The sequence below is a fragment of the Oncorhynchus keta genome, chromosome 28 (assembly GCF_023373465.1).
Source record: "Oncorhynchus keta strain PuntledgeMale-10-30-2019 chromosome 28, Oket_V2, whole genome shotgun sequence".
Lineage (NCBI taxonomy): Eukaryota > Metazoa > Chordata > Actinopteri > Salmoniformes > Salmonidae > Oncorhynchus > Oncorhynchus keta.
In genome coordinates, this window is record NC_068448.1 from 11,712,692 (window position 1) to 11,737,938 (window position 25,247).

At 44.4% G+C, this 25,247-nt stretch overlaps 2 protein-coding genes and 1 long non-coding RNA gene across 11 annotated transcripts in view; 2 read left to right on the plus strand and 1 right to left on the minus strand.

Annotated features, from left to right (window-relative positions):
* Positions 1-64: 64 nt before the first annotated feature.
* LOC118373032 (mitogen-activated protein kinase 14A-like) lies at positions 65-24,262 on the minus strand. Of its 2 annotated transcripts, none has more exons than XM_052484794.1 (12): positions 23,882-24,262; positions 20,222-20,351; positions 18,370-18,428; positions 11,848-11,959; positions 11,447-11,476; positions 10,962-11,009; positions 10,627-10,741; positions 8,845-8,916; positions 5,512-5,591; positions 3,218-3,296; positions 2,761-2,934; positions 65-2,587 (listed from the first exon to the last, which is right to left on the minus strand). In XM_052484794.1, the coding sequence occupies exons 1-12, from the start codon at positions 23,998-24,000 to the stop codon at positions 2,520-2,522; spliced, it is 1,086 nt and encodes a 361-aa protein (XP_052340754.1). In that variant the 5' UTR covers positions 24,001-24,262; the 3' UTR covers positions 65-2,519. The 2 variants fall into 2 exon arrangements, with proteins under 2 accessions (XP_052340754.1, XP_052340755.1); XM_052484795.1 differs by lacking the exon at positions 5,512-5,591 and adding an exon at positions 6,406-6,485.
* LOC127913191 (uncharacterized) lies at positions 4,543-5,505 on the plus strand. Of its 8 annotated transcripts, none has more exons than XR_008085160.1 (3): positions 4,543-4,861; positions 4,924-5,047; positions 5,110-5,505. It is a non-coding gene; the product is annotated as an uncharacterized LOC127913191 (long non-coding RNA). The 8 variants fall into 8 exon arrangements; XR_008085157.1 differs by having other exon boundaries at positions 4,955-5,109; positions 5,172-5,505; XR_008085153.1 differs by having other exon boundaries at positions 4,955-5,078.
* LOC127913190 (protein FAM107B-like) overlaps positions 15,000-25,247 on the plus strand; it is a 34,416-nt gene continuing 24,168 nt past the window's right edge. The window contains exon 1 of the mRNA XM_052484796.1: positions 15,000-15,307. The gene's annotated coding sequence lies outside the window, so the exon portion shown is untranslated. The remainder of the gene's footprint in view (positions 15,308-25,247) is intronic.

The following is a 25,247-nucleotide window of genomic DNA, read 5'->3' on the forward strand; positions in this document are numbered from 1 at the left end:
AACCTTGAATACTTCTAGCACATGTAGGATATGGACTTGAAGGCACAAAGTATAAAACAGACTATAGACTTAAAAATAACTGTCTTTATTTCTTTATAAACAAAGGCATTAATTATAGTAATAGTTACTCTGCTGTAAAGACTGTTAGATGTCAGTCTTCTATGGGGATTGGCTGAAATAAACAACAGTATCTCTCTCCAGTTGAAATACCACCTCAACAAAGTATAAATATAACTAAGCAATTCCCTCATTTCTTTTTGACATCGATTTACATTTTTCTATTTTGCGGCTTTAAGCATGACACGTCAAGCTCCTGTTAACACATATTCAAAACACACACGCACAAATTATGAACATGCTGATAATGAAGATTGTTTAAATTCAACAAACCAAAACAAAAGTCATGAAGATTAAAAAATAAAATATAGAACAGATATTTACATACATTTGAGTTGATTTTGTACCCAAAAATACATATTTTTCCTAGTTTACTCTTAATGCCACGTTGATTAGCACATTCATTGACAACCCACAGTGGCTCATATCAACTCCATCTGGTTTTAAAGTGTCAATATGGAAAGTGGTGAAACCAGAATTAATTCTCTATTCAATGGAGTGCAGCATGGTTCAACTAGAGTCCTGGGGCTATCACGGTTATTTATTCTGACTCGGGCTGTATCTCAATATTCTAGTGGCTTCTTTCCATTGTGTCCGTCATCTGCACAGTTGTGTTCTGAAAACACAGAACAGTTGAAAGCAATATGGTTGACCCCTACCAACCATTTCTCCTGTCCAGTTCCTTTACCTCGGTGCAGATCAAGGAGATGAGGACGAGAGGAAGCCACAAAAATGGTCTGAATCTGCCAGAATTCCATCATTTGGGTATTCAATTAGCTGAATAATGATTTTAGGGTTTGTGAGCATTAAATGGGCGGCAGGTAGCCTAGCGGTTAAAACCGGGCCAGTAACAGAAAGGTTGATAGTTCGAATCCCTGAGCGGTCTAGGTGAAAAATCTGTCGATGTGCCCTTGAGCAAGGCACTTAACCCCAATTGCTCTTGTAGGTTGCTCTGGATAAGAGCATCTGTTAAAATGACTACAATGTAAAAGGTATTAAACATCCTATGGTCTGGCGCTGGCATTGAACAGTATTCACACTTGGGGGAGGGGGAACTAATCTGCAACGTGGTATATTGAAACATTTCTCACAGCTAAAACATTTCCACAAAGTTAAAAAGTTCATAACAATGTTGAAGAATAGAATGAATCCCTATGTGCATTCCAAATGGTCCCCAATTCACTATATAGTGCACTACTGTTGACCATAAGCCTATGGGTCCTGTTCAAAGGAAAGGAACATACCTAGTCAGTTGCACAACTCAATGCATTCAACTGAAATATAGTCTCTCGCATTTAGTACTGCAGTATTAGAGTTCCATTTGGGACACATCCTATGTCATATACCAGATCAATTAAAGAAGATCATCAACGGTTTCTGAAGCGCCTGGGAGTCTTGACACCAGTGCTGTGACTGACAGGAAAACAAAGCCAGGGGAGTCTGACACGAACAATGTGATTGGTAGATTGGCAGAGCGCGAGTGACAGACAAGCATTATTGCACATTTCAGATGATACACATCATGAAATGATTCAATCAGAACACATTTTACGGATGTTTCAATTCAGCATCTAATTTCTTTCGGATATCACAGTGGTGAGCAATAGAATACAGTGGTGAGCAATAGAATACAGTAATGAGCAATAGAATACAGTAATGAGCAATAGAATACAGTGGTGAGAAATAGAATACAGTGGTGAGCAATAGAATACAGTGGTGAGCAAGAGAATACAGTGGTGAGCAAGAGAATACAGTGAAGTGGTGAGCAATAGAATACAGTAATGAGCAATACTTTCATAATAATAAAACTTCTGAAGGAAGAATACAAAACTAATTTAAATATAGATTTGATTCCAAATAGCATCCTATTCTCTATATAGTGCCCTGGTCAAAAGCAGAGCACTAAATAGGGAATAGGGTGCCATTTGGGACATAAAAGAAGCATGACATTTTTCAGAAATGGACCAATAATGGTATTAGTGGTTGTTTTCTGCTTGCCTCCGTTTCTCCCTTGAAAATACACGGTAGTAGACACATACAATCAGTATTTGTTAACACCGATTTAACAGCCCTTAAAATGTCGCTCTCCTCTCCTCCATTGTAGTTCTAGCCTGGTCCCATATCTGTTTGGGTTGTACAGCCAACTCCCATGGCCATTGTCATGCCACAGCACCAACGAATCTGGGACCAGGCTATTTTTTGTAACGTTTCCCTTGCAACACCTTACGGATTCAAAATGGTGGGAGAGAGAGCACAAGCTTAAGAAATATAACAATAGACAAACATTTGCAGGCACTCTGATGATAATATTATTCCAAAAGGTTGTCTGATAAGAGGGAACCTCAGTGATAGAGACGTTTGGTGTTGACGGGAGAGGGGCTTGTAGAAATCACATCGCCCAATCACGATTCCATGTCGTTTCCATCGAAGATGGGTGGCTCAAAATCACATACCGCCTCAAAGGTCAGCCCTGTGAGGAAGGGAGGGAGATAGAAATGTGTTTCGCAGGTGTTTCAGAGCTGCCTGAGGGGTTGTGAGCAGAGCAGAGCAAAATACATTTATTTTGCAAGATGGAAAAAGTTTGGTCCCAGTTTACTTTAAAGAATTCAGGTATAATGGCCCCGTCTATTCCATTCTACATACGTTTCCATTCTTCAATGTCCAGATCACGGCTCTCAAAGCTCTGGTCGTAGGGGTCAGCCTCAGGCTCGTCGTCTGGGTCGTGGTACTGGGAGAAGTAGGGGTGGGCCAGAGCCTCGGCAGCCGTGATCCTCTTATCTGTGTCCAGAACCAACATCTTCTCCAGCAAGTCCACAGCTACAAGCAGAAAAACATCATCCATACCAACAGGGTCCATATTCACAAAGACTCTCAGTGTAGGAGTGCTGTTATAGGATCAGTTTAGCTTTTTCCATCATAAATTGATAAAGATTGTATGGACAGGGGGAACCTAAAAAAGCACCTACTCTATGATGCTTTTTGAAAATGGCTGCAGCAGGCCATCTTATGACTCCTTCCTCTCATTATCATCACAAATTATAACATCTTGGGGTCTGATTTACAGCCAAGTGTTCTGAGTATAAAATTATTCCAACACTACCTTGTGGGTTGGCTCCAATGAACACGTCAGAAAAATTCCTCTTGGGCATCTGAGGCAAGGATTTGATGTAGTTCCTTGCCTGAAAACCAATGGGAGTAAAGAGATCAGAGGTTAAAGGCCAATAGAACATAAAACAAGGCTGGCATCCAAAACAGCACCGTATTAACGACATAATGCCCTGTTTGACCAGGTCCCATAGGGTTCTACATAGGCACTATGTAGAACATAGGGTGCCATTTGGAATACAATTCAAAGCCAAAAGAGGACCCCTTTTCTTTTGGGGTCATAAGGTTGGTTTCCCCCGACCCAGAAAATGTCTTTATCTGGGGCTGTGAAAACGGCCACTAACTTTGTATTCAGAGAGTAAAGACTATGATTAGCACTAATTAGTCAAGGACTTTTCCCAAACCACATCATATTCCCCATGTCCCCACTTGTGACTGTGCACTATAAAGGGAATAGGGTGCCATTTGGGATCCCTCATCAGGAGAAATGTGACTAGACTTACTCATAACCATATTGTCCCAGTCACTTGATCATATGGCAGCATTGGCAAGAATTGGATTAATTATCAGCACTGCTAAGAGAGGGTTTCATTGCAGATTTAGTGAATGTGCAAAGAGAGAGAGAGAAAGCAGAAGAAACAGTATTTAAAAACATTTTTTAACCTTTATTTAACTAGGCAAGTCAGTTAAGAACAAATTCTTATTTTCAATGACGGCCTAGGAACAGTTGGTTAACGGTCTGTTCAGGGGCAGAATGACAGATTTGTACCTTGTCAGCTCGGGGATTTGAACTTGCAACCTTCCGGTTACTAGCCCAACGCTCTAACAACTAGGGCACCCTGCCGCCCCAGGTAAACAATAACTGAGTATTGTTTATTTATTTGGTTGCAGTACTTACTGTATAATCTAGCACCATGTAATATAGCTACCATCTACTCAATCAGTTCACACTTCAAGAAGAGGAACTGCAATACTGTGAATTTCAGTTCCTACTTCCCTTACCACACTGTTGTCAGAGGAGGAAGTGTTTAAATTCAAACAAATTCTGGTTCAGGCAATGTGCCATAGTTTGTTAGTGTGCAATTATAGACATATTAATACTTTATATGGTTTCATAATGCTTTACAACACTGCTATGGCAAGCCAAACATTAGAAGGCAAGAGAGTAGTTGCTGCTTGACTTGCATTGACGTACAGCAAGCATCAGACGCCACTCAGTGGTTATAGTAGAGCGCTTTGGGTAGTAGAACATAGAAACCTACAGTCGAAAAAAGCAGCAATGTCAAAATGCTACATGTATGTTTGTCTACTTCCTCTTTATGTGGGAGCAAATATAATCTAAGGAGGTTGTAATATTGTAGCACTGGGTATGTGGCACTGCTCTGGGCTAGGTGTGACGGAGGTGGCACTGCTCTGGGCTAGGTGTGACGGCAGTGGCAGTGCTCTGGGCGAGGTGTGACGGCGGTAGCAGTGCTCTGGGCTAGGTGTGACGGCAGTGGCAGTGCTCTGGGCTAGGTGTGATGGCGGTGGCAGTGCTCTGGGCTAGGTGTGACGACGGTGACACTGCTCTGGGCTAGGTGTGATGGCGGTGGCAGTGCTCTGGGCTAGGTGTGACGGCGGTGGCACTGCTCTGGGCTAGGTGTGATGGCGGTGGCAGTGCTCTGGGCTAAGTGTGACGGCAGTGGCAGTGCTCTGGGCTAGGTGTGACGGCGGTGGCAGTGCTCTGGGCTAGGTGTGACGGCGGTGGCAGTGCTCTGGGCTAGGTGTGACGGCAGTGGCAGTGCTCTGGGCTAGGTGTGACGGCGGTGGCAGTGCTCTGGGCTAGGTGTGACGACGGTGGCAGTGCTCTGGGCTAGGTGTGACGGCTGTGGCAGTGCTCTGGGCTAGGTGTGACGGCGGTGGCAGTGCTCTGGGCTAGGTGTGACGGCGGTGGCAGTGCTCTGGGCTAGGTGTGACGGCGGTGGCAGTGCTCTGGGCTAGGTGTGACGGCGGTGGCAGTGCTCTGGGCTAGGTGTGACGGCGGTGGCAGTGCTCTGGGCTAGGTGTGACGGCGGTGGCACTGCTCTGGGCTAGGTGTGACGGCGGTGGTTCGGGCTAACCAGGGTTGGAGTCAATTTGGTCAACTCAGGGAGTAAAAATGCTATTTCAGTTTATTTCCTGAATTGACTTGGAATTTACCCCAACCCTGGAGCTAACAGTCTTGTGGCACGCAGGTTCGAGGACTTGGGTTCGAATCCTTGCTTGGCCCCATATAAAATGCATTGAATTGAGTAATTTGGTCCTGCTCACCTCGTGGCTTGGCATCCTGCTTATTAGAGAGGCTGGGGGCGTTCCTGTCAGACGCATTATCTGTTGAAGCTGGTTTATATCTATCAGGTACGGGTCAAGGGGTATCAGCAGACAGCAGTATAGCAGAGACGGTAAGTTGACAAGCAGCTAGTCAGTGGGAGACCTGATGACTCGCATTAGCTCCTCGAGCTTATACCTGGCTTTCTGGCCTAACAGTCTTCTTTATGAGTTCTATGATAAGGCTCAACTCCTAAGAGGCTCTGCAAAAACAAAAAGTGAATCGTCCCATCTTTGGAGGGAAAGGTAAGAAAAGAGAGGGTGAGATTGTAAAGGTGTGTGTAAGGCAGAATGATAGCATGCTTGAGGTTATGTTAGAGAAGAGAAAGTTCAATTAGTCAGGAGAAAGTCAAGTTAATAAATCACAGGTGTGAAACCCAAAGCTTTGAACATAGAAGCAGGGCTCTATGCTGACCCTTTTTAGTTAAAAAAAACATTTAGGCACACAGAAATTCAGGAACACACCGAAAAAAATATTTTTGGTAATAAAGCTAGAATTCATCATTTTTCTAGGAGCACTGGTGCTCCTAAATTTAAATTCCAGATCACACAGCAAAATATTTCGGCGCATATGCAAGTAAAATGGTCGCACTGTAGAGCCCTGAGAAATGTATGTTCATTTATCCAAGTGAAGAATTTGTTTTCAAATCAAAACAGGTATTGCATTTGACCCCATCTCACAAAAAGAGATTTCAAAGGATGTAAACATGTAAAATAGTTGTTGCTGAAGAGTATAACACACTTCACAAATTGATGCAAAAACAAATAATTACTAGGGACTTTAGCAATTTAAGCAAGCAGAGACCTTGCAGCACAATAACTATGTGTACAACTCACAGACGAAGAGGAGATTTTCATCAAGAGCTCAGGCTCTGGCGTCCCAACGAGCATCATTATTAGCTTCAACTGATCAATGTCTAACAGGTACCGTGTGTAAAGGAACAACAGGAGCTGGCTGGGGAGGGGAGAGGAACCAGCAAGAACAGTATTTGTTGTCTTTAAAAAATAACTAAGCTCTACTTGATTGAGCTTGCCTGGCACAATGGAACCAAGAACAATGACAAATGCAGCCCGGGACAATGAATTGTCAGAGTTTCACACGGACTATAACATATATTATAAACTGGGTGGTTCAAGCCCTGAATTCTGATTGGCTGACAGCCATGGTATATCAGACCGTATACCACGGGTATGACAAAACATTTATTTTTACTGCTATAATTATGTTGGTAAGAGGTTTATAATAGCAATAAGGCACCTCGGGGGTTTGTGATATGTGGACAATATATCACGGCTAAGGTCTGTATCCAGGCACTCCACATTACGTTGTGCCTAAGAACATCCTTTGGCCATGGTATACTGGCCATGTACACCACACCCCCTCGGGCCTTACTGCTATTATAAATTAAGTGTGACATGCTTGTACAAACTATAATCAGAATTGCCTCTCTGAATGGTTGAATATCAACATGACCTCCTATATTATATCGGAGGCCCTGTTTTGCTCAATCATGTGACATGCTTGGATTTGAACCTTTATTCAAATCTTGCTATGACACATGATTGCGCAAAACACAGGGCCCCAATTGGAATTGCTAGGTGTTATGATGCTGGATAAGAACTATGGAATGGGTAAACACACAGCAGAGGATGGATCTTTAAAAGCCTCGTTGTTAGTACCTCTGAAAACACTGACAGGCAAGGAAATACAAAGATTAGTGCCAGACTCATTCAGCAGAGACTAAAAGACTAAAACATTCTCATACAGTCCAGCAGACTATTAGACACGTGTTACAGAAGAGGAGGCTCTGTGCATCGGACAGACAACGGAAGAAGGCTAGGAAGCCTGATAAAACAGAGTTTTAGAGACCAAGTGTGGAGAGGTAGACGTTAGTGTGGCTACAGAAACGGACAAAGTTTCTACAGTGTAATTCAGCCTCATGGCATGCTGTAGGGAGAGACAACAGAGCAGATCGCAAGAGAACAAACATAGAAGGCACCACAGCGGGGTTAGTTGAAGAAGGCACCACAGCGGGATTAGTTGAAGAAGGCACCACAGCGGGGTTAGTTGAAGAAGGCACCACAGCGGGGTTAGTTGAAGAAGGCACCACAGCGGGGTTAGTTGAAGAAGGCACCACAGCGGGATTAGTTGAAGAAGGCACCACATCGGGGTTAGTTGAAGAAGGCACCACATCGGGATTAGTTGAAGAAGGCACCACATCGGGATTAGTTGAAGAAGGCACCACATCGGGGTTAGTTGAAGAAGGCACCACATTGGGGTTAGTTGAAGAAGGCACCACATTGGGGTTAGTTGAAGAAGGCACCACATCGGGGTTAGTTGAAGAAGGCACCACATCGGGGTTAGTTGAAGAAGGCACCACATCGGGGTTAGTTGAAGAAGGCACCACATCGGGGTTAGTTGAAGAAGGCACCACATCGGGGTTAGTTGAAGAAGGCACCACATCGGGGTTAGTTGAAGAAGGCACCACATCGGGGTTAGTTGAAGAAGGCACCACATCGGGGTTAGTTGAAGAAGGCACCACATCGGGGTTAGTTGAAGAAGGCACCACATCGGGATTAGTTGAAGAAGGCACCACATCGGGGTTAGTTGAAGAAGGCACCACAGCGGGGTTAGTTGAAGAAGGCACCACATCGGGGTTAGTTGAAGAAGGCACCACATCGGGGTTAGTTGAAGAAGGCACCACAGCGGGGTTAGTTGAAGAAGGCACCACATCGGGGTTAGTTGAAGAAGGCACCACATCGGGGTTAGTTGAAGAAGGCACCACAGCGGGATTAGTTGAAGAAGGCACCACATCGGGGTTAGTTGAAGAAGGCACCACATCGGGGTTAGTTGAAGAAGGCACCACATCGGGGTTAGTTGAAGAAGGCACCACAGCGGGATTAGTTGAAGAAGGCACCATAGCGGGATTAGTTGAAGAGGTTAGTTTTGCAGACTAGCAGGTTAGGAACATAGAAGAGCTTTAGCTTAAAACACATTATTTTAGGTCACATGGCTTGGACCTGCAAAAAGCTGTTACCATCACGTCAATCAATCACCAGCAGTAGGATTCTGTGTGTACACCGGTCTTATCCAATGTGACTCAATAAGGACATATTGTGTGGGAATCTCACCACCAACCACTCGAAGGTTAGTCACGGAAACAGAGTGGTTTAATGTGTAGGCCAGGCATACTCACAAAGTAGAGGGCATTTCAGCTTCGGTACTCATATCAGACCAATAGTAGGGTAACTGAGGTTAGGGCAATGAAAGGATACGGTCAGTACCGGGAAACAGAGTTCTGCCAGTGAGGAGTTCAGCCATGATACATCCCACAGACCAAATGTCCACTGTAACAAAGAGGAAATCATTAGTCTGTGTAACACAAACAGAGGAACAACACACATCTCCTGTTACATATAGGGGAATAACACATCTCCTGTTACATATAGGGGAATAACACATCTCCTGTTACATATAGGGGAATAACACATCTCCTGTTACATATAGGGGAATAACACATCTCCTGTTACATATAGGGGAATAACACATCTCCTGTTACATATAGGGGAATAACACATCTCCTGTTACATATAGGGGAATAACACATCTCCTGTTACATATAGGGGAATAACACATCTCCTGTTACATATAGGGAATAACACATCTCCTGTTACATATAGGGGAATAACACATCTCCTGTTACATATAGGGTAATAACACATCTCCTGTTACATATAGGGTAATAACACATCTCCTGTTACATATAGGGTAATAACACATCTCCTGTTACATATAGGGTAATAACACATCTCCTGTTACATATAGGGTAATAACACATCTCCTGTTACATATAGGGGAATAACACATCTCCTGTTACATATAGGGTAATAACACATCTCCTGTTACATATAGGGTAATAACACATCTCCTGTTACATATAGGGTAATAACACATCTCCTGTTACATATAGGGAATAACACATCTCCTGTTACATATAGGGGAATAACACATCTCCTGTTACATATAGGGGAATAACACATCTCCTGTTACATATAGGGGAATAACACATCTCCTGTTACATATAGGGGAATAACACATCTCCTGTTACATATAGGGTAATAACACATCTCCTGTTACATATAGGGGAATAACACATCTCCTGTTACATATAGGGTAATAACACATCTCCTGTTACATATAGGGTAATAACACATCTCCTGTTACATATAGGGTAATAACACATCTCCTGTTACATATAGGGGAATAACACATCTCCTGTTACATATAGGGGGGAAACATTATGTTCAGCATGTCCATTCAGTGTCCTGCCATTATGACATCCACCTGGCAAGAACATGGGCCCAAGATCACAAGTACATCAACAAGGTGTAGCCTAAATGTATAGCTCGTATAAATGTCTACAGTGAGCAGATGCAGGCTGTCTAAACCACTCAGAGCTCTAGCTACTGTCTCTGTCATGATGTAATACATCAGATCTCTAGCTACTGTCTCTGTCATGATGTAATACATCAGATCTCTAGCTACCGTCTCTGTCATGATGTAATACATCAGATCTCTAGCTACTGTCTCGGTCATGATGTAATACATCAGATCTCTAGCTACTGTCTCTGTCATGATGTAATACATCAGATCTCTAGCTACTGTACCTGTCATGATGTAATACATCAGATCTCTAGCTACTGTCTCTGTCATGATGTAATACATCAGATCTCTAGCTACTGTCTCTGTCATGATGTAATACATCAGATCTCTAGCTACTGTCTCGGTCATGATGTAATACATCAGATCTCTAGCTACTGTACCTGTCATGATGTAATACATCAGATCTCTAGCTACTGTCTCGGTCATGATGTAATACATCAGATCTCTAGCTACTGTACCTGTCATGATGTAATACATCAGATCTCTAGCTACTGTCTCGGTCATGATGTAATACATCAGATCTCTAGCTACTGTCTCGGTCATGATGTAATACATCAGATCTCTAGCTACTGTCTCGGTCATGATGTAATACATCAGATCTCTAGCTACTGTACCTGTCATGTTGTAATGCATCCAGTTTAGCATGATCTCTGGGGCCCTGTACCAGCGAGTGGCAACGTAACCAGTCATCTCATCGTCTGTGTGCCGCGCCAGCCCAAAGTCAAGAATCTGAGGACAGACAGAACCAAACCACGTGGTACTTCAAGATAGTCAGATAGTGAAAAGTCAGAAAAGTCACACCCTGTTCTCTCCTTGCAGTGAACATTTAATAGCACCATTTCATAAGGGTGTGCTTGGTTTCCCCCTCAGGAAGACGGTCTGATATTCTTGTCCAGACTGTTCAGGATGAACAAAGTTTGAATGAGTGGGCCAATAATAAACGCCTTACCTTCAGCTCACAGTCCTCGTTCACAGCCAGGTTGCTGGGTTTCAGGTCCTGGAGAGCGATGGGAGACAAGACATGATTATTTCTATATTATTACCGACTACCTACATGAGGCCAGATCTGAATGGGCTTTCTCAATTGGGTCTAGATTCTCTCAAACCAAACCCCCACTATCTGTAGAAGTGTTCCTACAAAACTTCTACAGTACTTCTGCAAGACTAACTCAATCTCTAACCAATCAGATCAGTTATTTCAAAACAGCAGATCTGAATAATTGACTCGGGTCACTCGGGTCACAGTACAAAACAGGAGTACTGTTTATGGTGTCACTTCCTCTGTGGTTTATAGTGTTTGAATAAGGAGCGAGCCTGTGCCTGAACCTGCCATGTGGAAGTGAACCAAATGGTCATAAACTAACAAGAAACAGGGTTGCCATCTGGGAAGGGATTTTTCACTGTGGGCTGAATCAAACAGGAGAGGAGACTTACTCTGTGAATGATATCTGCTGAGTGGATATACTGAGGAGAGAGAGAAGTGAAGGAGAGCAAAGGCATTACATTAAATCAACATCATGAATCATAAGTTGGTAATAATAATAATAATAATATATGCCATTTAGCAGACGCTTTTATCCAAAGCGACTTACAGTCATGTGTGCATACATTCTACGTATGGTAGTTTTTAGGTACATCACAGATGGCAAAAATGACAAAATGATGACTTCCTTTCAACAGTTTTGCCTGCTGGGAATGTACACAACACTGGTCAACAACTGTGAATGGCAGTTAGTTGAAGAATGTTTAAAATCTCCAAGCATGTTGTTTCACCTTTAACCTCCAGAGTATCTGGTAGGTAAGGAATTGTCTGTCTGTGTGTGTGTGTGTTTCACCTTTAACCCCCGGAGGATCTGGTATATGAGGAACTGCACATGGTCGTCTGTCAGCTTCTGACACTTGATTATGTTGTTGAGGTCTGCCCCCATCAGGTGGGTCACCAGATACCTGCCAATCACAACCAGACATAGGCTCAAACTAAACACCTCCCCTGGATTAACAAAGATGGTTTAGTACGAAGATATGTAGAAATTGCTTCTCCAATAGAAATCCCTGATCACGTGTGTCGGCGATGTCATGGCGACGTTGGCCAACTAAGCTCATGCGCAAAACCACGTCATCTGGTCGAACGGTCGTCTTGCGCCGAACAGCGCAGGCCTTCAAAATAAAAGGTACTTCTTCGATATAAAGTTGTTTCTGACGAAAATTCAAATGCGCCAGTTTGTCACTTTCACAAGGTTGGAATTATAACATGTTCAGCTACTGAAGGCATTATAACATGTTTAGCTACTGAAGGCATTATAACATGTTCAGCTACTGAAGGCATTATAACATGTTCAGCTACCAAAGGCATTATAACATGTTCAGCTACCGAAGGCATTATAACATGTTCAGCTACTGAAGGCATTATAACATGTTCAGCTACCGAAGGCATTATAACATGTTCAGCTACCGAAGGCATTATAACATGTTCAGCTACTGAAGGCATTATAACATGTTCAGCTACTGAAGGCATTATAACATGTTCAGCTACTGAAGGCATTATAACATGTTCAGCTACTGAAGCCATTATAACATGTTCAGCTACTGAAGGCATTATAACATGTTCAGCTACTGAAGCCATTATAACATGTTCAGCTACTGAAGGCATTATAACATGTTCAGCTACCGAAGGCATTATAACATGTTCAGCTACCGAAGGCATATAACATGTTCAGCTACTGAAGGCATTATAACATGTTCAGCTACTGAAGGCATTATAACATGTTCAGCTACTGAAGCCATTATAACATGTTCAGCTACTGAAGCCATTATAACATGTTCAGCTACCGAAGGCATTATAACATGTTCAGCTACTGAAGGCATTACAACATGTTCAGCTACCGAAGGCATTATAACATGTTCAGCTACCGAAGGCATTATAACATGTTCAGCTACCGAAGGCATTATAACATGTTCAGCTACCGAAGGCATTATAACATGTTCAGCTACTGAAGGCATTATAACATGTTCAGCTACCGAAGGCATTATAACATGTTCAGCTACCGAAGGCATTATAACATGTTCAGCTACTGAAGGCATTATAACATGTTCAGCTACTGAAGGCATTATAACATGTTCAGCTACTGAAGGCATTATAACATGTTCAGCTACCGAAGGCATTATAACATGTTCAGCTACCGAAGGCATTATAACATGTTCAGCTACTGAAGGCATTATAACATGTTCAGCTACTGAAGGCATTATAACATGTTCAGCTACTGAAGGCATTATAACATGTTCAGCTACTGAAGGCATTATAACATGTTCAGCTACTGAAGGCATTATAACATGTTCAGCTACTGAAGACATTGGCTCCATTCCAACTTGTGCATTCAGATTTGGAAAAACTATTGAAAGGAATTGCAAGCATTCCCGGAAGTATCGCGTTGCTGCGCCTCGGTTTAGAAACTCTGTGGTATTAAGACATCAACAACCACCTGTTTCTCACTGTTACATAACCTAAACATATTGTGACATACGTTTAGGTTTTCGGCTTAAAAAAAAAAAATGTTTTTATCTTACCCTTATTTAACTAAGAAAGTCAGTTAAGAACAAATTCTTATTTACAATGACGCCTAGGAACAGTGGGTTAACTGCCTTGTTCTGGGGCAGAATGACAGGTTTTTACCTTGTCAGCTAAGGGATTTGATCTTGCAACCTTCTGGTTAATAGTCCAAGGTTCTAGCCACTAGGCTACCTGCCGCCATTTCGGCTAATTTGTTTATTATCTGGTTAATGTAACCACTGAACTGATGTGCCATCTGTTTCCCACCCGCCTCTAAAAATGTCCTTGGATAGACCAAAATATATATCATTTTCCCAAAATTCTTCATTGTATTTGTTTTACCCATAGACACATACATTCACGTGTTTCTATAGACGGGTGGGTTGACGATGTCACCATAATAACGCGCGTGCAGAGTGTTAAAAGGCTGTATGTTGCCTGAATGGTCAGATCGATGGCAACAATGACAAGAACCTGCTGTGCTGTGAATTGTAGATGTCTCGTTTCAGCGAGTTCTATCTTGTTCTTGATACCATCTCTTGTTTTGACTGATGTCATGTTTATGCTAATATGGCTCAGATTTGCTAGCTAGCTAACCAACCACCTTAATTAACAATGTATTTGAGACAACACGTGCTTGTGGACAAATGCATTTAAGCGGCTGCTCTCACAATAAATATTTGCTAATGAAATATAGCTCACAAGTTGTCAATAACCCTTTGATTGTAAACCGACTGTGTCCCTTTTTTGCCAGCTGAAACCGGTTGAGCGGCTGCTCCCCAGACACACATTCCTCCTCCTCCTCCTCTCTAGAAGCCACAGCAAGGCGAGCCCTCCACGAATAGAATGCCATTAAACAAAATACAGGTCCATTAAACACACTTATTTTTTACAATTCAAATCTAATCCCATAGTGGATTAAAACAGCCCCAAATGGTGGTAAAGCTCTTCTGGAGGGAAGGAGGAAGACGAGCCAAAAGATACAGGAGGAGCACATGGAGGTTTCACTCAGAGTGAGGGAGGGCGAGAGAGAGAGAGGGGGGGTATAAATAAGGTACATAAATACTGAGCCCTCATCTGTGTTGATCCATTCCCTCTCAGGGGGTGGTAGGTAGGAGGTGATATGGACAGTCTTGTGAGTCACATATTTTAGAAGCTGTTTGGGCGAACCACTGATACAGCACCTCTGCATAACATATCCCATAATTTTCCTGGACAGCAGTTTGTGCTCCTCCGTCCTGCAGGCGTATGATGAACACAGATTATAAGCACGAGCTGAAAATAGCCTTGATTCCCTTTTGATCATTCTGTGTGAGCAGCTTCTTCCACTGCAGCCGTTTCACATCTCTCCCCCCCTCTTTCGCTCCTCCACTACCCCCCCCAGACACTTCTCTCTTCTCTACCCTCCCTTTCTTCTCCCTGTGTGACCTATTGCCCCCCCCCAATTCCTCTGTGGTACAGGATGTTCATCTATCTGGGACAAGGGGACAGCTGAGAGTCTGAGAGAATACTTCACCCCTGCCCATCTGCCTGTGGGTGTGGAGCTGCCAGAGAGCTAGCCTGGTCCCAGATCAGTTTGTGCTCTTCATTGCTGTCATTGTCAAGACAAACATGGCAAATAGCACTAACAGACACAGCCTGCAGCGCAGCACTGACTCACTAGCTGAACAATGTCCTTTTCTCACTTTCAACATCAACAAGCCCTAACTGCCTGAAGCCAAGGCAGTCAACGAGGAACTCTTAGCAAGGTAAGGAATGGAGAGGCAGTACTACCGACAAGAGTCGCCAGGCAGTACTACCGTCAATAGTCGCCAGGCAGTACTACCGACAATAGTCACAGGCAGTACTACCGACAATAGTCACAGGCAGTACTACCGACTGGATAAGAGCGTCTGCTAAATTACTTAAATGTAATGTAAATGTAATAGTCACAGGCAGTACTACCGACCATAGTCACAGGCAATGTTCCTTCAAATAAATGTCAGCACTGAGCAAATTTCAGGTCTTGTTAAGCACAAGATTCTGTGCAACTTCCAGCACCTGTTTACTGTGAACACCGAGGCTGTACCCACTTTAGGTTTCAGTTTTAACAACGGCCACGTAGGCTACTGTGGCTATTTTATCATAATGTAGGCCTACAAGAATGGCCTGCCATCAAGAACAACAGATTAAATGCATCCCATCACATTTTAACATGGAAATAGGTGTTATATGATCATTCAGCCTACAGTAGAAGCCAATGTGTGGTGTTCAATGTAGACCTACATTCCATGAGACTTATGGGGGGAAAAAAACAAGCAGGGCTGGACATGAACCTGTTCATCTACATGAACCTGTTTATAAAGACATGCGAGTTGACTGAAAATGTTTTTGTTGTATGACGGAAGAAACCACTTTACAAAATCAAATGCATTATTATTCCCATACCATCATGCTCCCGAGTGACGCAGCAGTCTAAGGCACTGCATCTCAGTGATAGAGGCGTCACTGCAGACGCTGGTTCAATTCCAGGCTGTATCATAACCGGCCGTGATTGGGAGTCGCATAGCACAGCGCACAATTGGTCCAGCATCATCCGGGTTAGGCCGTCATTGTAAATAAGAATTTGTTCTTAACTGAATTGCCAAGTTAAATAAAGGTTAAATTTTTTAATTTAAAAACTAGCCGACTCCCCTTTCAAAGACGTCAAAAAACGTACAGGTTTTGTGCTCTTGTAGGAAGCAATCACTCCCTTATTGCTGACTACAAATTATCTATAACTGGGCTAAAAACTCACCAACTAGCGGAGGATATGAACAAAATATGCACACGTGGCTACACGCAGTATGGCTTTGATCTCAAAACAAGCACATCTAGTCACGACCACAGATCCCCCCTTTATTTAACTAGGCAAGTCAGTTCAGAACAAAATCTTATTTTCAATGACGGCCTAGGAACAGTGGGTTAACTGCCTTGTTCAGGGGAACAGTGGGTTAACTGCCTTGTTCAGGGGCAGAACAACAGATTTTTACCTTGTCATGTCGGGGATTCGATCTCGCAACATTTCTGTTCCTAGTCCAACACTCTAACAGTCCAACACTGCAGTCTGCGTAGAGCACGGGCCGAGTAGTACAGTCTGCGTAGAGCACGGGCCGAGTAGTACAGTCTGCGTAGAGCACGGGCCGAGTAGTACAGTCTGCGTAGAGCACGGGCCGAGTAGTACAGTCTGCGTAGAGCACGGGCCGAGTAGTACAGTCTGCGTAGAGCACGGGCCGAGGAGTACAGTCTGCGTAGAGCACGGGCCGAGTAGTACAGTCTGCGTAGAGCACGGGCCGAGTAGTACAGTCTGCGTAGAGCACGGGCCGAGTAGTACAGTCTGCGTAGAGCACGGGCCGAGTAGTACAGTCTGCGTAGAGCACGGGCCGAGTAGTACAGTCTGCGTAGAGCACGGGCCGAGTAGTACAGTCTGCGTAGAGCACGGGCCGAGTAGTACAGTCTGTGTAGAGCACGGGCCGAGTAGTACAGTCTGCGTAGAGCACGGGCCGAGTAGTACAGTCTGCGTAGAGCACGGGCCGAGTAGTACAGTCTGCGTAGAGCACGGGCCGAGTAGTAGTCTGCGTAGAGCACGGGCCGAGTAGTACAGTCTGCGTAGAGCACGGGCCGAGTAGTACAGTCTGCGTAGAGCACGGGCCGAGTAGTAGTCTGCGTAGAGCACGGGCCGAGTAGTACAGTCTGCGTAGAGCACGGGCAGAGTAGTACAGTCTGTGTAGAGTACGGGCCGAGTAGTGCAGTCTGTGTAGAGTACGGGCAGAGTAGTACAGTCTGTGTAGAGTACGGGCCGAGTAGTGCAGTATGTGTAGAGTACGGGCAGAGTAGTACAGTCTGTGTAGAGTACGGGCTGAGTAGTGCAGTCTGTGTAGAGTACGGGCACTCACGCAGCTTAGAGGGAACATTGTTAACAGGTAGTACTACTGATAATAGTCACAGGTACCCCAGGAGCTTCCTAGGCAGAGCAGGATTTGTTTGATCTCTGCTGCTGGGAAAATAAAGACACTGTGTAGGCTACTCTGTGTCGGAAGTTAGGTATTCATCCGCTGTCAATAGGCATTGGCTGAGAGAACGATCAACTGTCAATAGGCATTGGCTGAGAGAACAATCCACTGTCGATAGGCATTGGCTGAGAGAACGATCCACTGTCAATAGGCATTGGCTGAGAGAACGATCCACTGTCAATAGGCATTGGCTGAGAGAACGATCCACTGTCAATAGGCATTGGCTGAGAGAACGATCCACTGTCAATAGGCATTGGCTGAGAGAACGATCCACTGTCAATAGGCATTGGCTGAGAGAACGATCCACTGTCAATAGGCATTGGTGGAGAGAACGATCCACTGTCAATAGGCATTGGCTGAGAGAACGATCCACTGTCAATAGGCATTGGCTGAGAGAACGATCCACTGTCAATAGGCATTGGCTGAGAGAACGATCCACTGTCAATAGGCATTGGCTGAGAGAACGATCCACTGTCAATAGGCATTGGATGAGAGAACGATCCACTGTCAATAGGCATTGGTGGAGAGAACGATCCACTGTCAATAGGCATTGGCTGAGAGAACGATCCACTGTCAATAGGCATTGGCTGAAAGAACGATCCACTGTCAATAGGCATTGGCTGAGAGAACGATCCACTGTCAATAGGCATTGGCTGAGAGAACGATCCACTGTCAATAGGCATTGATTGGCTGACGGGAAAATATGAAGGGGTAATAAAGAGATATTCAGTACTTAAAGAAAGCAGCTAACGATAAACCTAAGAGTTAACTCAACTCACACATCATTGAACTCCTCCAGACTAGTAGCAGGTGTGAAAACATCTAGAAGGCCGATCACCTGAAATACAGAAAGGCCAATGGTCAAGTTAATAACGCAACAAGGAACGAGGACTGTATCAGCTCTCCCAATGACTTCATGACTCCACAAGAAGTTGGTTTCAGCAGAGAGGAGCATCGGAGAGCATTGGAACTAGAACAATAGAATACTTCAACCAACATCTTCATAAGGTTGATATCTCAGTAAGCAGTACAGTTGTATTCAGTAATATGATTCATGTAGCCAACATAGTTCTGCTGCTTTTAAAAGAGAGGAGAGAGCGAGACGGACAGGAGAGAGAGAGCGAGACGGACAGGAGAGAGAGAGAGAGCGAGACGGACAGGAGAGAGAGCGAGCGAGACGGACAGGAGAGAGAGAGAGCGAGACGGACAGGAGAGAGAGCGAGCGAGACGGACAGGAGAGAGAGAGAGCGAGCGAGACGGACAGGAGAGAGAGAGCGAGCGAGACGGACAGGAGAGAGAGAGCGAGCGAGACGGACAGGAGAGAGAGAGCGAGCGAGACGGACAGGAGAGAGAGAGAGCGAGCGAGCCGGACAGAGAGAGAGCGAGCGAGCCGGACAGGAGAGAGAGAGAGAGCGAGCGAGCGGACAGGGAGAGAGAGAGAGCGAGCGAGCCGGACAGGAGAGAGAGCGAGCGAGACGGACAGAGAGAGAGAGAGAGAGAGCGAGCCGGACAGGAGAGAGAGCGAGCGAGACGGACAGGAGAGAGAGCGAGCGAGACGGACAGGAGAGAGAGCGAGCGAGACGGACAGGAGAGAGAGAGAGCGAGACGGACAGGAGAGAGAGCGAGCGAGACGGACAGGAGAGAGCGAGCGAGACGGACAGGAGAGAGCGAGCGAGACGGACAGAAGAGAGCGAGCGAGACGGACAGAAGAGAGAGCGAGACGGACAGGAGAGAGAGCGAGACGGACAGGAGAGAGAGCGAGACAGACAGGAGAGCGAGCGAGACAGACAGACAGGAGAGCGAGCGAGACAGACAGACAGGAGAGCGAGCGAGACAGACAGACAGGAGAGCGAGCGAGACAGACAGACAGGAGAGCGAGCGAGACAGACAGACAGGAGAGCGAGCGAGACAGACAGACAGGAGAGCGAGCGAGACAGACAGACAGACAGGAGAGCGAGAGAGACAGACAGACAGGAGAGCGAGAGAGACAGACAGACAGGAGAGCGAGCGAGACAGACAGACAGGAGAGCGAGCGAGACAGACAGACAGGAGAGCGAGAGAGACAGACAGACAGGAGAGCGAGAGAGACAGACAGACAGGAGAGCGAGAGAGACAGACAGACAGGAGAGAGCGAGCGAGCCAGAGAGACGGATAAGAGAGCGAGACAGAGACGGACGAGCTAGACAGAGACGGATGAGCGAGACAGAGACAGGGACGAGAGAGACAGACAGACAGGAGAGAGCGAGCGAGCCAGAGAGACGGATAAGAGAGCGAGACAGAGACGGACGAGCTAGACAGAGACGGATCAGCGAGACAGAGACAGACGAGCGAGACAGAGAGACAGACAGCGAGACAGACAGACAGACAGCGAGACAGACAGAGACAGCGAGACAGACAGAGACAGCGAGACAGACAGAGACAGCGAGACAGACAGAGACAGCGAGGGCAATAAGAAGACTGAAACCAACATCATCCTAGAGATAATATTCAAGCAGTTACATAATGATTCAAGCAGTTACATAATGATTCAAGCAGTTACATAATGATTCAAGCAGTTACATAATGATTCAAGCAGTTACATAATGATTCATGCAGCAAACAGCTTTGTGAAGCTTTTGAGACAAAACTCACATTCTCATGCTTCATGTGCTTGAGCAGCCGTAGCTCTCTGTAGGTTCTCTTGGCGTGAATAAAGGACTGGAAAGGCCGGGAGAGCTTCTTCACAGCGATCTTCATACCCGTCTTCTGATCGTACGACGAGCTGGAGGAGAAGACAGAAACTGATTATTTCAACTACAAGAGTTGGATATTAGTCAACATTATCTAACAGAGCTGCACCCATTCTTCTTCAATACAAGTACTGATAGGTTAGTTCAAAGTACGGATCTAATAGAAAGCAGCGTTGTGACAAAAAGTTATGCAGACGAACCGTAGCCATTGGCCGAGAGAATGATCCACTGTCAATAGGCATTGGCCGAAAGAATGATCCACTGTCAATAGGCATTGGCCGAGAGAATGATCCACTGTCAATAGGCATTGGCCGAGAGAATGATCCACTGTCAATAGGCATTGGCCGAGAGAATGATCCACCGTCAATAGGCATTGGCCGAGAGAATGATCCACTGTCAATAGGCATTGGCCATGGTCGTGGGTGAACAAGGAGTACAGCAGGGGAATAAGCACGCACCCCTGAGGGGCCCCAGTGTTGAGGATCAGCGTGGCAGATGTGTTGTTGCGTTAGAGGGAAGTGAGGAAAGCATTGGAGGAGACAAACACCTTGGATCTCATCTTGGATCTTCTCCTCCAATGACTGGCTTCATCATTGCTTGTTATGGCAATAGCACCGCCCTCTATCGTAAAGCGCTACAGAGAGTTGTGCCGACAGCCCAGTACAACACTGGGACCTCTATCAGGCGGCGTGAAAAAAAGGCCGAAAAATCAGCAAAGACCCCAACCACCCAAGCCATAAGACTATTTTCTCTGCTGCAGCACGGCAAAAGGTACCGATGCATAATATCTGACACCAACAGGCTCTTGAACTACTTCTATCTCCAAGCAATAAGACTGATAAATAGCTAATCAAATATCTAAAACGGACCAAGTTAACCTTGTATCTTTATTGACCTTTCACTATGCACAGTGCACACCCTACACACTCACGTCACTCCAACACACACACCCGCTCCATCATTTGCTCACTCACACATAATATGCACATACATTTATACTGACTCGACACACCCGCACACCCACTCGCATGCAAACTGCTGCTACTCTGTTTACCTTCTATCCTGTTGCCTAGTTACCTTACCCCTATGCATATCTATCTCTATCACACTAGTATCCATGCACATGTAAATATGGTATTGGAACTGACCTTTTAAATATTTCCTGTACATAGTATGCTTACGTACTTTATCATGCACTTCATATTTCTTAATTCTCGTGTGCTTTTTTCTAGTAATACATTGTTATTGATTATTGCATTGTTGGGTTTTGAGTTGGCAAGAAAGTCATTTCACTGTACTTGTGTATGTGACATTAAAAAAGTTGAAACAACGCTCTCCTCTATTCCTGACATATTGAAGATGGCAAGGAGAGGGAGGACCTGAGGAATCGAGGATAATACCTTTGAGATTCACCCTGGCTGACTGACAGACCGGGAGGAAGGGAAGTCTCCCACTCACTTCCTCTCTCTTTGAATCTCTGACCACAGTCATGAGCAGTCAGCTGCCAGCCTTGATCCGTTTTGTCTCTCTTGTCAAATCTATTAAGGTCATTGACAATTCCACAGGGAGTTGGCAAGATAGCCAAAACTGTTGTACACCCTCACAGAGCAGAGGTGAATAATTGTTTGTGATGAAATAGTTGCAAGACCAAGGAGGTCAGGAGTCCCCTGGGCCACACCAAACAAACATTTAGATAAAGTTGTATGTATGTGAGCTGTGGTGCACACATTAAGGAGGTAATCCTTCTGAATATAAAGCAAATGTTTTATGTACTATAAAATGTCCCTTGGTCTGATATCCAGTTCCCTTTTTAACCCAAAAGTAATCCCGCCATCAAAAAAAATCAGCCCACTGCCTAGTAGCAGCACAGCAGTCACTTCCTGCTCTGGGGAGAACAACAACTACATGTTTACTCAGACACCAACCCAGCAGATGATACTAATAACATAGTCGGTATTAGTGTAATACAGGGTACTACTCGGGTAATACAGGGTACTACTCGGGTAATACAGGGTACTACTCGGGTAATACAGGGTACTACTCGGGTAATACAGGGTACTACTCGGGTAATACAGGGTACTACTCGGGTAATACAGGGTACTACTCGGGTAATACAGGGTACTACTCGGGTAATACAGGGTACTACTCGGGTAATACAGGGTACTACTCGGGTAATACAGGGTACTACTCGGGTAATACAGGGTACTACTCGGGTAATACAGGGTACTACTCGGGTAATACAGGGTACTACTCGGGTAATACAGGGTACTACTCGGGTAATACAGGGTACTACTCGGGTAATACAGGGTACTACTCGGGTAATACAGGGTACTACTCGGGTAATACAGGGTACTACTAGGCCCATTTTCATTAACTAAAGGTTAAGGAAACCTCTGAATATATGATACTTGAAGGATTACCCTGTCCTGTTGTTGCCTAGCAGCAGAAGTATTACAGGAGCCTGTATTGGAGCAAACAAACTAGGCTAACATGACAATGGAGTTGGCAAAAGCACTAGCAGATGTGGGACCAGGCAAGTACTTCACTAAAAGTGGATTCGAACGGGAAACAGATGTCAAAAGTGGGGAAAAAAAGAGCAAGAGGTTAATAATTTGCAGTCAATGTCCTTCATACAGAAACACACACCATATCTTATTTCCTCAACTAAGGAACACGTAAAGACTGACAGACCCTATCCCCTTTCTTCAACATCTAAGGAGCAAGTCCAGACAGTAAACCAGTGAGCTATGTATCCCGGTTAGAATAATTAGTCCTATTCTGGGCCTATGAGTCATCATAACATCACTCTGAGGAGGTTTAACAACAGATGTAATTAGCTACTTCAGTTGCGGCAAGTTCCACTAAAGAGCTGCCAACTTTGGGTTGAAAATGCATCCGTGGCCCAACCCGCTGGATAAAGTATTAAATAACATTTACATTTACATTTAAGTCATTTAGCAGACGCTCTTATCCAGAGCGACTTACAAATTGGTGCATTCACCTTATGACATCCAGTGGGGCAGCCACTTACAATAGTGCATCTAAATCTTTTTAGGGGGGTGAGAAGGATTACTTTATCCTATCCTAGGTATTCATAACAGAAAGTACACGAAACCAATTACCGATACGACCACACGGAGTACTTTACAACTCTCTTTGTGGCTATCAATTTGCATAATATTTCCATAGGTTTAATACGTTTAAATGTAATGTTGCTATTCGGATAAAGCTATACAAGTACCTGGCTACATTTAAATCGTGCACGTACTCTGGCCAACTTTGTAGATAGGGAACTTGCAGCATTTCACATGGCAAATTCTCTCTCTAAATGTTGAGTTAATGTTATTCGACTGTGCGAGGACAGACTGGTTCAGCTCGTTCACTGTCGCTGGCACCTTTGGCGAATCCGGAGGGCCTTTACGGCCGGGCATCGGTCTATTCTGAATACATCAGCCGGGAAAACTAACTTTAGCGTCTATCTATACAGGCCTTATAGAAATTAATGGCTACATTAGTTAGCTCTAAGTAGACATAATAGAACACACAAAAAAACGTGATTTACCAAACTGATCCGTAGGCCCCGGAACCGACTGGAGACAGGGTCTGGTAGCGTTCTGGTACCTCCCAAATCGTCTTGGTCACCTCCTGCCGATAAAACGTAGGTCTTTCTTTCTGCGACATTCCTGCAGAACAACCCTCAAAGTGCAAGTTGTGACTTCTCCTTTTTCTTGGTCAAAGGTGGCAGCAACTAAAGTAAGTTCGCTAACTAGTTTAAGAAAAAGCTGTTGCCTCTAGCTAACTAGTTCGTTGTGAGCGAGGTGCAAAATTCTTGAAATTCTTCACGTTTTAAGGCGGAAATAGTTTGTTGAGAAAGCGTTTCTAGTTACTCCATTTGCATAGGCTCCCGGGATTTCACAATGTCATCTACCCTGCGCGCCCGTTTCCCTCTGCTGAAACAACAAAATGTCGCGAGATAAACTCTAAACCTCGAGCAACTCAAAGGACAAACCAGATATTTTTTCACTGAATCTTTTTAATAAGTTTATTTAAAAGCTTAGACAAACAGTGATTTTAATGCAAATAAAAATTATTTCAAGAGTCAATAAAAAAGCGTATCAATGGCCCCATTTCCAAATTAAATAAAACTATACCTCCAGTATGAGTAGAAATAAGAACAAAGTCATGTTTTTCACAAAATATTTTGGGTGTTGTATGTGTCGAGCTGCTTTGCTTTATCTTGGCCAGGTTGCAGTTGCAAATGAGAACTTGTTCTCAACTAGCCTACCTGGTGAAATAAAAGAAAAAATATTTATAACCTTTTATACACGTAGTATATTACTGGGTGACATTCACATTTACTTGAGTCATTTTCTATTAAGTTATCTTTACTTTTAATCAAGTATGACAATACTTTTTACACCACTAATCATTAACATAGTTCTTGCAACAACCCAGAGATCTTGAGAGTTTAAACGGAGAGTGTTTCTGAACAAAATGTTTACTCTCTTCGCCTCTCTGTAAACTTAGAAAGACATCCATCATGTTCCGGCCATTCCGTTCATTCCATTGCTTGGTTTAGAATATATGCTTCTTGTCTGGTGCAAAGCAGTGAAGAGAGCAACATTCATATTGTTCACCAGGTGCAACATTACAGAATGTTCCCATAGATGTGTATTGTGTAGAACAAATATGACTGTCTGTCAGGTAAAATAGAGTCCAGGAATCGTGACAGCACTATTTAATACATTTCTATATGCAACGTTCTGAAAATGTCAACACACGGAATAATAAATACATCCCATATGTGCTCCTCCATCCAGAGGTTGAAGGAGGTTCCAGGTGCTCTTCTAGTTAGGGGAGGGATTCCCAAACTGGGGTCTACCAGAGGAGTATCATATTTCGGAGCCACAACATTAAAAAGTTTGGGA

Coding starts and splice junctions, on each gene's coding strand:
- LOC118373032 (XM_052484794.1), bottom strand. CDS start 24,000: ATGTCGCAGAAAGAAAGACCTACGTTTTATCGGCAGGAGGTGACCAAG. Junction 20,352..23,881: donor GGGGCCTACGGATCAGTTTG/GTAAATCACGTT, acceptor CTTCTCCTCCAG/CTCGTCGTACGATCAGAAGA. Junction 2,588..2,760: donor GGACATTGAAGAATGGAAAC/GTATGTAGAATG, acceptor CCTTCCTCACAG/GGCTGACCTTTGAGGCGGTA.